At 38.8% G+C, this 13,347-nt stretch overlaps 1 protein-coding gene across 6 annotated transcripts in view; it reads left to right on the top strand.

The window, feature by feature from the left end:
• The window catches only part of LOC109422269 (dystonin), a 707,557-nt gene that overhangs the window by 60,199 nt on the left and 634,011 nt on the right, over positions 1-13,347 (top strand). For all 6 annotated transcript variants that reach the window (XM_062860152.1, XM_062860156.1, XM_062860154.1 and 3 more), the window contains exon 4: positions 560-1,194. In XM_062860152.1, the coding sequence (XP_062716136.1) occupies positions 1,050-1,194 (145 nt within the window). In that variant the 5' untranslated portion in view covers positions 560-1,049. The remainder of the gene's footprint in view (positions 1-559; positions 1,195-13,347) is intronic.

Here is a 13,347-nt window from a genome sequence, read left to right as displayed (position 1 = left end):
TTTGATAAATTGATTTTCTTTGGGTCGAATTTTTGAGCATTTTTGTTTTCTGCTTGGGGAATTTCTTAGAAAAATCATTCGAGTTTCCTGAGATTAGTCTCCTGAATACCGAATGGTTTCAAGCAGAATTCCTGTTTCAGTTTCGAACGAGCTTTCAATATGATTTTTTGCCAGATCGCGAATAAAATGGTTTTCTATCAGTTTACCATTTATTTCGAATTACATATTCTTAAAAAAGGAAAAAAACTGCCTAAATTTTTACATTTTAAAAACAGGATAAAAATACAGATTGGCCTAATTTTTTCTTCATGTAAATCATTGAAAAATTCGATGGCTCGGTTTTAGTTACGACGTGAGGGAAAAAGTAGATGAAGAAGAGTTGTACCACTATCCTTCTCATCAACTGTAATGCGCTTTACTACAAATGCTTGAATGGTTCGTTTAAGAATTATAGATATTTTTCATTCTTCAAAATAAATAACGAGTTTTGCCACTAGGGTTCATTGTTTGTTTGATAAAATCTAATAATTTTCTATTATTCTGCTCTTCTCAATTTCAGAATAGTGTGATGAGTGTATGATGCTGAAGAGTAGTTCAACTGCGCGCTAACAAATGTTATGTTCCTTATCGAAGAAAAAGAAGCGTACAACTGTGTCGTGGTGACCACTCGAAACAAATCCAGTGCAATAATCGGTAAATCTACCCAGTGAATAAATAGTGAAAATTATCCTTGCCTCGAAAGGGATGTAAAATTCTTAGAAGCATTAGTTTGTTAAGTTGTTGTTGATCAGCCAAGCATAATTGCAATAAAAAAGTAGCTTTAAGTGGGATACGGTTATTGATGAATCGACAAGTCGATTTTAAGTGTAAAGAAGAATACTAATGTAAATGTAGCAAAGAAAAAAATCCAGTGTAACGAAACCAGTGAATTTCGGTGATAATCGGCGATAAAAAGTGATCGGAGAAAAATCAAACAAGCACTGGAATTACGCGCAAATAGTAACATAATACCCATCCACAAAGGTATAAGCAAACACATCAACCGAAACATGAAGCGGATACCGAGGAAACCGAGCAGCAGCAGCCTGCCCGGGTTCAGTATGGACCGGGAGAGTCTGGCGGAATGGGCAAAGGATAAGCCCCTCAGCATCCTGCAGCTGGACCCGGCGGATCGTGCCGTACTGAGAATAGCAGGTTAGTCTAATCCTAATATCATTATCTCGATAAACCGGGATGATACGACGTCTGACTTCGCCTTCTATAGAAGTCACCCAAACAATTGATTTTTGTATAGATCGTTACACTTTGTTTAACCACCACCCTGACGTGATTTGGGGAAGTTTCCTTATGTACTATGTCGACATCGCCCCATGTCGCAATAGGTATACTCTTGAATTGTTTGTTTGACGTGATGTCATAGCCGAGTCATTGATCTACGCCCTACTAGTGTATACCATACATATGATGGATTGTTGACACCGGGCGTTCGTTTGTCGTGCCCTTCACGTGTTTATTGTGATTGTGGGTAAACATTCGGTCGATGACAGTACAATAACATGAGACTACTGTGCGAACGTGTATTGTACGAAAGATGATGTTTATGTTTGAGGTTCGATAGAATTTGTTCTGTGCTTGCTTCGTTCGGTCAGTGCAGTGGATGCACGCAAGCAGGAATTGAAACAAACATTCTCCAAACCTTGCCACTCTGTATTTTTCAATTCCTTAAGGAATAGGGCACGATCGGTGAAGTACTAGATTTGTAGTAATGAGCTGAATTTTTGTATGATGAGAAGGTGAATTCTCCGTTTTTGCATGGAAATCGTGCAAAAAGCGTGGGTTTATGATTCCTTGCCTAATTTGATGCTGTTTGAGCAAAACTTTGGAAATCTGTACAGTTCAAGGGACAAGAAATAGCCAAAACAACAACACAGTTTTTTAAAGTTTTGCTCAACAGCATCAAATTAGGCAAAGAACCATAATACCCACGCTTTTCGCACTATTTTCTTGCAGAAACGGAGAATTCACCTTCTTACCATACAAAAATTCAGCTCATTACAACAAATCTAGTACTTCACCGATCGTGTCCTATTACACAGCGCAACATTTTTTTGTCTCAAGAGCAAACTTATGTGTCTTCGAAGGATTTTGGGCCGCTGAATCCGAATCCGGGCTCAGATTTGCTCTAACACGTCACAAATTTGAGCTATACCTCAATTTATGGGGCAAAATATGCGATTTTGGGCTTTTTTGACTGCAAGCCATTAAGCAAGGCAATAATTTTTTTAAATGATCAAAAGGTTAATTGGTCAATTAACATCTAAATTAACGACTCATGCAAAATATTTCGTTTTACCTAATCAAATTTGATAGATTTAAGCATTTTATGTTAGTATCGAAACTTGCATGCAACTTCTGGAGGGTGACTTGTATGGGAAATATCGTACCTAACATAAATCGTTCAAAACTCTCAAATTCGATTTGGTAAAACGAAATATTTTGCATGAGTCGTTAGTTTAGATGTTAATTGACCAATTAACCTTTTGATTGCTTAAAAAAAAATATTTTCTTGCTTAATGGCTTGCAGTCAAAAAAGCCCAAAATCGCATATTTTGCTCTATAAATTGAGGTATAGCTCAAAATTGTGACGTGTTAGAGCAAATCTGAGCCCGGATTCGGATTCAGCGGCCCAAAATCCTTCGGAGACACATAAGTTTGCTCTTGAGACAGACAAAAGGCTATTTTTTGTTACGCTGTGTTATCGAATGAAATGCTGATGGTAACCATGGATGAAAAAATTATATAGTCTGATGTAGTGCTTGGAGGAATTCATGAGGAAATCCCTATAGAAATCTAGGGGAATTCCAAGAGAATTTTCTGGGCAAATGTTTAAATTTTTTTAGCTTGTTTAAACCCTCCACTTCCCTTAGTAGTTTTAGCACATCATCAATTTTCGGTGAACTCGAGACAAACGAAATCAGATGATTATTATGCAACATTTTTTAGAATATGATTGTTACTTCATTAGGTAAACCCAAATGTGATGTTCAAATGATTCCATCCGAGGGGGGTTGTGATGGTGAGAAACGCCCACAAGTTACGTAACGCTCTAGGGGGGAATTGTACAGCCGTGCGTCATGGCTCATATAACAATTTTCGTATTTTCATAGTGTTACAGAGGGGGGAGAGAGAGAATCCGCATATTTATTCCGAGGATTTTCCAGGAACTCTCCGAAATTCTGCCAGGAGTTCCATCCAATACTTCTTCAAAAGTTCCGTCTATGATTTCTCCAAGAACTCTTTATAAGATTCGCCCAGTTGTTCTTTTTGGGATTCCTCCCGAAATTCAGAAATTCATTCCGGGATCACTTCAAAAATTTCTTCCGGGGGTTTCTTCAAGAATCTCATCCGAGATTCCTGCAGAAGTTTCTTGCAAGATTCCGTCCGAGTTTCCTCCAGGAATCCCATGTGGAATTCCTTCAGGGATTATTCTAGAAGTTTTTCCAGGAATTCCTATTTAAATATTTTAAGGTTCCTTGAGTTCCCATTGAAATAAGTTCGGAAGATTTTTTTTCTGAGATTAACGGAAGGCTTTTTTTTAACATAAGAGGAAGGAAGTATTAACAAAAAAAAAAGAACAAAAAGAACTATTGGAGGAGTACCTTACAAAACTGGTGTAGGCAATCTTCAAGAAATTGTTGGAGGAACACTTTAAGGAATTCCTGTAGAAATATTATATGGAACTCATGGATGAATTCCATGCGAAACTCTTGGAGTAATTCCATATGAAATTACATTAAACAATCGTGGAGGAATTTTGTAATAAATTTCTGTAGGATTTCTTGAGAGACTTTCAGAGTGGAATTTCGGAGCAATTCCAGAAGGATCAGTTGGAATTCAAGAAGGAACTTCTGGAAGAATCTCGGAAGGAGTTCCCGGATGAATCCCGGCAGAAGGTCTTGGAAGAATCTCAAAAAAAAATCCTAGAGGTTTTCCAGAGGGAATTTCTTGAGGAATATCAAATAGAACACCTGGACGAATATAGGAAAGAGTTCCTGGAGTATTGGATGGAATTCATGGAAGAATCCTGGAAATTAGTTCTGGAAGATCCTCGGAATAAATACCTGAGGAATAATTACTGAAAAATTATGGAAGGAACTCCAGAAGTAATCCCAGTTGAAATTCCTGGAGGGATATCCGAATGAACTCCTGGTGGAATTTCAAAAAAGTCACTGAAAGAAAGTTTGAAAATACTCCTCCGAACGCCACAAGTACATTTACAATAAATTTCAAGTTCCTTCATAAATCCTACTACATATAAGTTTAACCGGAATAATACCAGAATTTCTCTCACTAATTCATTAGAAACCATGTTTTAATTTAAATGTTCTGCACTACAGTTTTTATTGAATTTTTAGCTGTACCCGACAAACTTTGTCTTGCCTACTGCGTTTTTTGACGTTTCAAATTTCTATCCAAGACCAAGTCCCCGGTCACAAAATGTATGGAAGATCGATTTTCAAAAACTCTCAATATTTCCATGTTTTTCGCCTCATAAACCTTTTTTTTTTATTCTTCAATCACTTAACCTAATTTACAGCTCTTTTGTCTACTAGGGCACTGCGTGAGCGATTCCAATTGGAAACTGTACTTACAATTTGTACAGTGCCTAAATGTATTCTATTTTAATTATACTACATCGAACTGGTTTCCGTTGCGCTGCTTTCGCTTTCTACCCTATCATGGTAGAATGATGAGCACGAGGATGTTGCTGTATTGGTTGTTGGTTGTTCCTTTTTTCAGTCCGATTGGGGGTCCATTGTGAGTTGCCGCTTGCCAATGTCCAAATATCCGGGTTCATTTGAGCCATGGGCTCAGAAGAGGGTCAGTGTCAGCTGCTCTCAGAAAGAGCAACTGACGAAAGTGCCTGGGCTGGGATCGAACCCATGACCATCTGCTTATGAAGCAAACGTGTAGCCACTACGCCACGGGCCCCGGCTCTCATAAACCTTCCTTGGGTGAAAACTATCGGAACAAAACAAAGACGACTGAAATCGGACGTTCCGTTCGCGAGTTATGCGTGGTCCCACGTATGCCACTGTATTTTTATATATATAGATGTTTGACAATTGGGTTTTCATCAAAATTTGATGAAAATATTTAATAGCTTGAGAGGACTCTTAATAATGGTGCATTAGGAGTTCCAAGTCCCTCTTCTTCAGATGCAAGTCCATGTATTGTCATACCCATAATTTCTAGAGAATTACAAAGAAAAATATCGATATGTTCTACAACATATTTTACATTACATTCAATAACTTGGAACAAAACTTTGGCGTTTAGAAAAAAAATCGGTTGCGCCACTACTTTAACTTAAAAATTTTGTTATCAGGTATCAGTAGGTCTAGCTCGTTCTCCATTTGAGAAATTTGTGCCACAATGGGTTCAAACAATATCCTGAAAAAGGCACTGTGATAGCGCATAAAGCGTGAAGAGAGCCAAGAACAACAGAACGTCATGAAGAGTAATGTTTCTGAAGTCAGTTTCACTTAATAAGTGTTTACCGTGTACTAGGAAACGCAGTTGTGCAAAAGCTGGGCAGTTACATATTAAATGATACGAAGTTCCATAATTAGATTCACAGCTGTCACATACATATGAATCAGCTTGCTTTGACCAGCATGCTGCAGTTCTGCCTAGACAGATTTTTAAGATACTTCGACACCCCTGGAGATGGCTCATGACGCCAAACTATTCCAGTAATGTTTGTGCTGAGTGGCAGCCCAGGTGTCCATCCGAAGCATACCCATCACTTCGATACCGGAATAGCTGGTTCAGGGCCAATGAAGTCATGTGATGCTCCAGTGCGAGCTAACTCATCAGCCATTTCTTTCCAGCGATGGAAGAATGGCCAGTCACCCATACAAGGTGAACAGCGTTTGCTGAATTCAGCTCCTCGATTTGAGTTCAACAAGCGATAACTATCTTCGACCTGGAGTTGGCCGAAGCAAGTGCTTTAATAGCAGCCTGGCTATCTGAACAGACGAAATGTCCAATATGGGAAATTACAAACAACTGTAAGATCACTTGGAGCAAGGACAATTTTGTCCAAATTCACCAAAAATGAAAACAACGAGGTGTGTGTTGATGTGCGGCTCACAGGAGTTTCCTTTAGTAGACCGAGTACCCGTAGCCGGTAAGGGCAAGCAAGTGCTTTTTGTTCGAGATGAATGTGTAGGGGGCAACGTCATAAAGAACTTCTAGCGCTGCCGTAGGAGTTGAAGAGAACGCTCCAGACATCGTCATTAGGCACATCCTTTGGAGATGGCCTAGTTTTGATTGGATTGTTCTCACTTCGCCCTTTTGCTACCACACAAGACACCCATAGGCCAATGTTGGCCGTACAACAGTTGTGTAAATCCAATTGATATACTTGGATTTTAGAAAAAGTTTTGCCAAAGTTTCGCCCGAAAATTATACAAGCTTACTTGATTCATAACTCAATATGAGGTGTTCATGAAACCTTGGAATCAAGAATGACTCAGTTCAGTCACATTGATTTCAGAATCAAAGAGACGCAAAGATCAAACGCTGGGACGGTTTCGCCTTTCCGTAAAAAGAACTATAGATGTTTTACTCGGATTTACCGAAAGACTAATTTGGCGACACCCTCAACTACCTGAAGAGCGCTTAGCATCAAGTCGAAAAGGGTGTTGATACACATATCAACTAACAATGTTAGGTAGTCGTCGGCAAAACCATAAGTAGAAAACCCGCTATTATTGAGTTACCTCAATAGTGTATCTGCTACGAGATTCCACAAAAGTGGAAATAATACTCCCCCTGGGAGGCATCCACAAACACTCAATTTCCTAATCCCTGCTAGACGCAATATCGAGAAGAGATATCGGTTTTTGAGCATTTGATTAATCCAATTGGAAATCATTGGAGATATACCAAACTGGAAAAGAGTCACAGTGGACTTACCAGATTGGTAGGCATGTTGGTTCACATGAAAAGGCACGTTGGCAAGATGAACATCACGGATGTGATGATCGAGAATGCGTTTTTTTTTTTTTTTTTATTTATTTTTTTTTTATTGTTGATTCATATCCAGATACAATGCTTTTATACAAACTACTTACTCCTAGTGTTAACAAATATTCATAAACCTTTCGAAATGTTTCTCAAATGATCTCTTGTTTGCCCATCTAATTTCCCTAATACTTTTCTGGAAGCAGTACAAGCTTCCAGTTTGAGAAGAGTTTATCGACCAACCTATACTGTGCACCACAAGCCAAAGAGCAGATTTTTTCCTGGGATCATTTCCAATGCTTTCCCATGCTAAAATATCGTCAAACCGCTTGAAATGAATGTTTAATTTGTTATTTATTACTTCCTGTGTCCATTTGCGAATAGCCTCAGTTTTTATGCATTCTGTTAATCGATGCAGATTATTATCAGTTTTTCCACAATATTCACAAAGTGAGTCCTGTAGTCTGCCAATGCCATATGCTACCAACTTTTCCTTAGTTGATATAACGTCATTGATCAACAAAAACAAATTGGACCTGTCCTCGGCGCACAGAAAACTGTTACTCAAATTTCTCCACAATGTTACCCAATCAACTTCTGGGTGATCTTGTTTAGCTTTCACAGTGATATTCAAGGAGTTTATGAAGTGTCTATACATGCTTTTTGTTGATTCACAGTGCGGTGTTCCTTTGACGACATTTCCGGTTTGCAACCATTCTTTACCGTTTCGAGTGAATTGTCCACTATTTCCATATCCTAGCAAGTACTCTTCCTCACCATTGCCATCCTGTATTACATTCCTAACGAACAAAGCTTTGCATTTAGACTCTGGATCTATCAATTTGAGACCACCACTTTCGTAATCAAGGTATAGCTGCTCTCTGGAGACTCTAAAAATACTACCACGCCACAGAAAGTTCCCTACAAGGCTTTTGATTTTTGCCAGATGCTTGTTCCTAGGTGGAAAAACTTGGGCCACGTACCACAGTTTTGAAAGCAAAAAGGTATTAAGAACCCATACTCTCTGCAATATCTGTAAATTCCTTGATTCATTTACTTTTAACCGATGTTGAATACTGCTAATTAGCTTTGAATAGTTAATATCTATTGTTTTGGACCAGTTACATGCGAAAGTTACTCCCAAAATAGTAAGTTCATCAACTTCCTTAACAACCTGCGGGCCAGAAAAGGCTTCCGTAAATCGTTATCAGTGGTTCTAAATACAGAACGAAAAGAACCATACTAAGCGGACATCCTTGTCCGTGTAGCTGCCGGCTTAGAATAGCACTACGGACCACCTGTTCCGGGGGTAAAAGTCCACCAAACAGGTAACCCCAATCCAAGGTGTCAGGCGACCCGTGCTGAGGGATGAATGGTTGAGGGGGTTTAAAACATGCTCGATCTTTAACGGAGCCCGTAGCGTGGGTAGATCGCCTTTTTGAGTTGCGTTGCGGTGTTAGATCTACCAAATCGAAATCTAGTGTCGTCCTATTTTTCAATTTTGGAATATGTGTTCTGATAATTATATGCATTATAGTATTTAGTCCTTGCTACTGGTGTTGTGATGACTTCCAGTCTTTGAATAAAACTAAGTTTACCAACTTTACTTTGCATATAGTTAAAAACCTCACCATCTGAGGCTAAACTCAATGCAAAGGAAATCAAATTGGGTTAGGGATCCATGTATGTACTAACTCTTCGAAGACTGGAAAGTGCTAGTACGCAAGGAACATACTAGAATCCTTATTACTGAACACATGTCCCATTATTGGAATGATATTGCTGCTAATGTTAAAACCCGGGTCCTAAACCTGGGGAGAATTTAGCAGTAAAACTAGGGTGATGCTAGGTTTCCGATGCATGGCCAATATCAGTACTCTTGTTTTGTTTTCTAAGAAAACAAAACAAAAACTGTATCAAAATCGATACTTTATTGCCCCTCAATGGCAATTGAGTAATGCGACATGCACTACACTAAGGATACGGGTAATGTCACAATAGATCTAAAAACTGGTCGCAGTGACAAACCCGAACAGGAATAAAAAAAAGCGGACATCCTTGCCGTACAGATGATCTGATATTGAGATCTGATGACAAAAATCCATTGTGCATTATCTTGGATGTTGCTTTATCGTAAAGGTTCTTCACACAGTTAATTAGTTGAACTGGAAAAGCAAATTTCTCTAAAACTTTCCACAAGAATTTATGAGAAACATTGTCAAAAGCTTTCTCCAAGTCGACACTCAAGAGAAACCCTTTAAAACGTCTGGACTCCATTGAACGAGTAATGATACGGCGGACATCTTTCAGATTGTCAGTACAAGACTTACCATTTACAGAAGCACATTGACCGGGGCCAACTAAATCATCAAGAACTGAAATTATTCGATTGGCTATAATTTTTGTAAATAATTTATAATCTGTGTTGAGAAGACTGATCGGCCTGTGATTATCTATTCTGTTTCTGAAATTAAAGGTTGCCATCTGACTTTTTTTAAGACTTCGTGGTTTTATGGTTTCCATTGATGATTTTCGCATAAAACTCGATAACCATGCTGAAGTTTACGAAATTCGGCGCAATTTGATGTGTTGCGTGATAAAATTTGGTTCAGTTGACCAGTTCACCGGTGCTGATCTGGATCACTAAAATGGCCATAACGGCTTGACCAATAATAATGCTATTAAATTCCGGTTCGATTCGAGCTATAGTCCGGTCAATCGGTCAATGGGAAGTGTATTAAAAGTGAGTGAACTTTTATTGCGCACAGACATACACTCCCGATCAAAAGTTTGGGGTCAACCCTTCGAAAACATGCCATTTTTTGGGCCCATATCTGCGCCAATTTGCGTCCGATTTCAAAACCCTAGGTTTCATTCAAAAGATAATAAGTCAAAGAAACTTTGAACATGATTTAAAAGAAACTTTTTCAAAAAATTTTGTATGTAAACTTAACCCAAAGTTGCCAAATTTTCTAAAAAATAAATATAAACTTACGGCAGTGTCGCTGGAAGTTGGGTCGACCAAATTTTAAGATGAGAGCGGTAATATGACCCATTTTCTATTAGCTTTCCACTGCTTTTTACAGAACTTAGCTAAAAAATCTAGAAACAAAGTTATTAAGTAAATTAATCCTTGATGTCATCGACCAAAAATTTGGGGTCACCCCTCAATATGATGTATCGGCCAAAAGTTTGGGGTCACTTTCGCAAAACATGGAAAAGTGATTTGGTGATATCTTCGTCATCTATAGTTCAATTTTAATTTTTTGGCTCATTTCAAAGATAATTAACTAAATTTACGTTTGATGTGTTTAACTTAACGTATTTAACGTTTTTTTTGTATATAAAAATGTTATGTAAAGTTAGCACATTTTACCACGCTTTAAAAAATGAGGCAACTTTACGTTAAGTTTTAGTATGTAAATTTCAACAAATATGTGTGATTCAATGTCTATGCAGTAAGTATCATTCATTTTGTTTCAAATAAGCCAAGAAGAATTAAAATTGAATGAAAGATGACAAAGATATCAACAAATCACTTTTCCATGTTTTACGATAGTGACCCCAAACTTTTGGCCGATACAGCATTTTGAGGGGTGACCCCAAACTTTTGGTCGATGACATCAAGGATTAATTTACTTCATAACTTTTTTTCTAGATTTTCTAGCTAAGTTCTGTAAAAAGCAGTTGAAAGCTAATAGAAAATGGGTCATATTACCGCTCTCATCTTAAAATTTGGTCGACCCAACTTCCAGCGACACTGCCGTAAGTTTATATTCATTTTTTAGAAAATTTGGCAACTTTGGGTTAAGTTTACATACAATTTTTTTTGAAAAAGTTTCTTTTAAATCATGTTCAAAGTTTCTTTGACTTATTATCTTTTGAATGAAACCTAGAGTTTTGAAATCGGACGCAAATTGGCGGAGATATGGGCCTAAAAAAATGACATGTTTTTGAGGGGGTGACCCCAAACTTTTGAACGGGAGTGTACGTCCCTGGTGGTTGATTCAGAGATGAGTGTAGCAACAATTGCGTTGTTGACAAGCGCACAGCCTCGAGGCATGACACGCGAGTTCGCCATTTCATTTTTACTGAAAGTAGCAAACACCGGGTTCATAAGGTCTCCTAGATAGAAATTCCCCTTACGAAAGTAAGGTTCTTGGACCAAGGCCACTTGGGCTGTATCTTTTTGCATAAATCTGCAAAGATTGATTATTGCTGTTCTTTTATGCTGAAGATTTATCACAACACAACACAGAACATCGGCAATAAAACCAGATCGGTATTGATTGGAAACGCCAGAGGCGAGGATGCACAGAATACACTGTGTATATCGCATAATGCGAAACCATATAGGTGAAAATTTAATCTAATCAACAACATATTCAAAATCTCGCCCTTACTTAATCAGAAACACAAGGTCCACTGCACCATTGGTCCGGTTAGCGCAGTAAGGGCAAAATACTCTGGAGGGCACCCCGGTGCTCCAAAGGCTCCGTTAGCGGTTAAGTTTTTTAGACCCCCTAACCATTCATTCCTAGGCACGGTAAGCATATAGCCGCATCACACCATGAATTAGGGATCACCTGTTAGTAGCCCTTTACCACCGGAACAGGCGTCCGTAGTGTTATTCTTAGCCAATTGAGACAACCGCTACCAACACTACACAGTTACCTAGGCTGATCGAGAAAAGAAGTCAATATTGATGATCAAATTCATGCGGGCTCAAACATTCGGCTCAAAACCAGAAACAACCGGTGTCGTAATAGTTAGCATGAATATGAGAGTATAGGTACTCAACTTATGCTCTATTTTATGTTCGAATCTTTGTATTTGTTTTCTAAACTGCTCATATTTCAACTCGTGCCGCATGCTTACATGTGTCGGGAATGCTTGTTTGACGTGACGTCGTCACCGAGAGCACACGTATGATGGATTTTTTACAACAGCCCAGCCGTTTGCGTGTTGACGACGGTACAACAACGTGTATATATGTCAAACGTTATGTTTCAAGTTCAATACAATTTATTCAAAACCTTATTTGCAATAATCTGTATATAGAAGTACGGCTCCACAAAGCCGTATTTTATAAAACTGTTTTATAGAGGGTGGGTGGGTAGAGTCGTTATACCCATTCGTGAGTAACACTCACATATCGATTACCGAATACCCATCAAACAGTTCTTTCACTGGCGTAGCCACGGGGGGGGGTTTTAGGGTTAAAACCCCCCCCAGAGCCAAAATTTCTAGAGCAAATTTCCAGTATAAAACGCTTTGAGATGAAAAAAATTTTCGGCTGCGCCGCTATTTTTAACCTACACCTCAAATTCATAGTATATTTTTACGAAATGTGAGTGTCAAATAAAAAAAAAAGTATTATTGAACATCAAAAACCCCTCCCAGAGCAAATTTCTGGCTACGCCACTGAGTTCTTTCATATGATTATCTCACCGCGCGTGAGTATAATCACCATTATCGATCGAGTGATGGTGGTCTACTTTTAGATTCATCACGTTTACATGGGCCATCGATTGTGCTCGTCGTCGGCAACCAGACCACCGATGACCGGCGATGCGATGGATGACCGACGGTCATCCACAGCCACAGCTGCCAGCGATGGTACTGCTTGCTTATGCTATAAATGTAATCCGAAGAGCTTATTGATGTCACCAGCACGCAGCACAGAATCATCGTCATCGTCGGTTTTCTCAGATTAAACACACCGCCGAACTTGTGGCGATACACGGTGTGTAAATGTCCCGATAAGAAGATTATTTCCGACATGAGAAGATTATTCGAAGTGGAGTTGTCATATCAAAAGATATTGTTCATGAACTTCTTGTCAACCTGTGAGTACAAGAGAAACGTATTACTGGTAAACTTTATCTGCTGTTCTGCATTATGTTTGGTTTTATGGAGGTTGTAAAAACCACCAGAGAGCCTCAAAACTCAACATCGTGTCACCGATTCGATCAACAGTTATAGAAATGTGTTAAAGTTTTCTTCTAGTTTTCTATTCGGGCAATCGGACATCCGATCCGAACCGAATTTTATCGGGTGTTCACCTTAGCGCCAACGTATCGATCGCTACACGTCATTGAGCACAATTGGGTTTGATTGATTGATGAGCTAGGCGTATTGTATGCTCTCACTGCTACTCAAGTATAGATATCTATAGTTACATAGCTAATATCGAATATCGTCTCGGTGGTGGCGGTATGTCAGTGTACTTTTGGTGATACCTGCTTTGTTGTTGTCATCGACAAGGTAAAAAACGAAATGCCAATTAGGGCTAGTCATATCGAATTTTTCCCT

The sequence above is a fragment of the Aedes albopictus genome, chromosome 3 (genome assembly GCF_035046485.1).
Source record: "Aedes albopictus strain Foshan chromosome 3, AalbF5, whole genome shotgun sequence".
NCBI classification, from domain to species: domain Eukaryota; kingdom Metazoa; phylum Arthropoda; class Insecta; order Diptera; family Culicidae; genus Aedes; species Aedes albopictus.
Note: the sequence above shows the minus strand (reverse complement) of the source record. Positions and strands in the feature narration are given on the sequence as shown.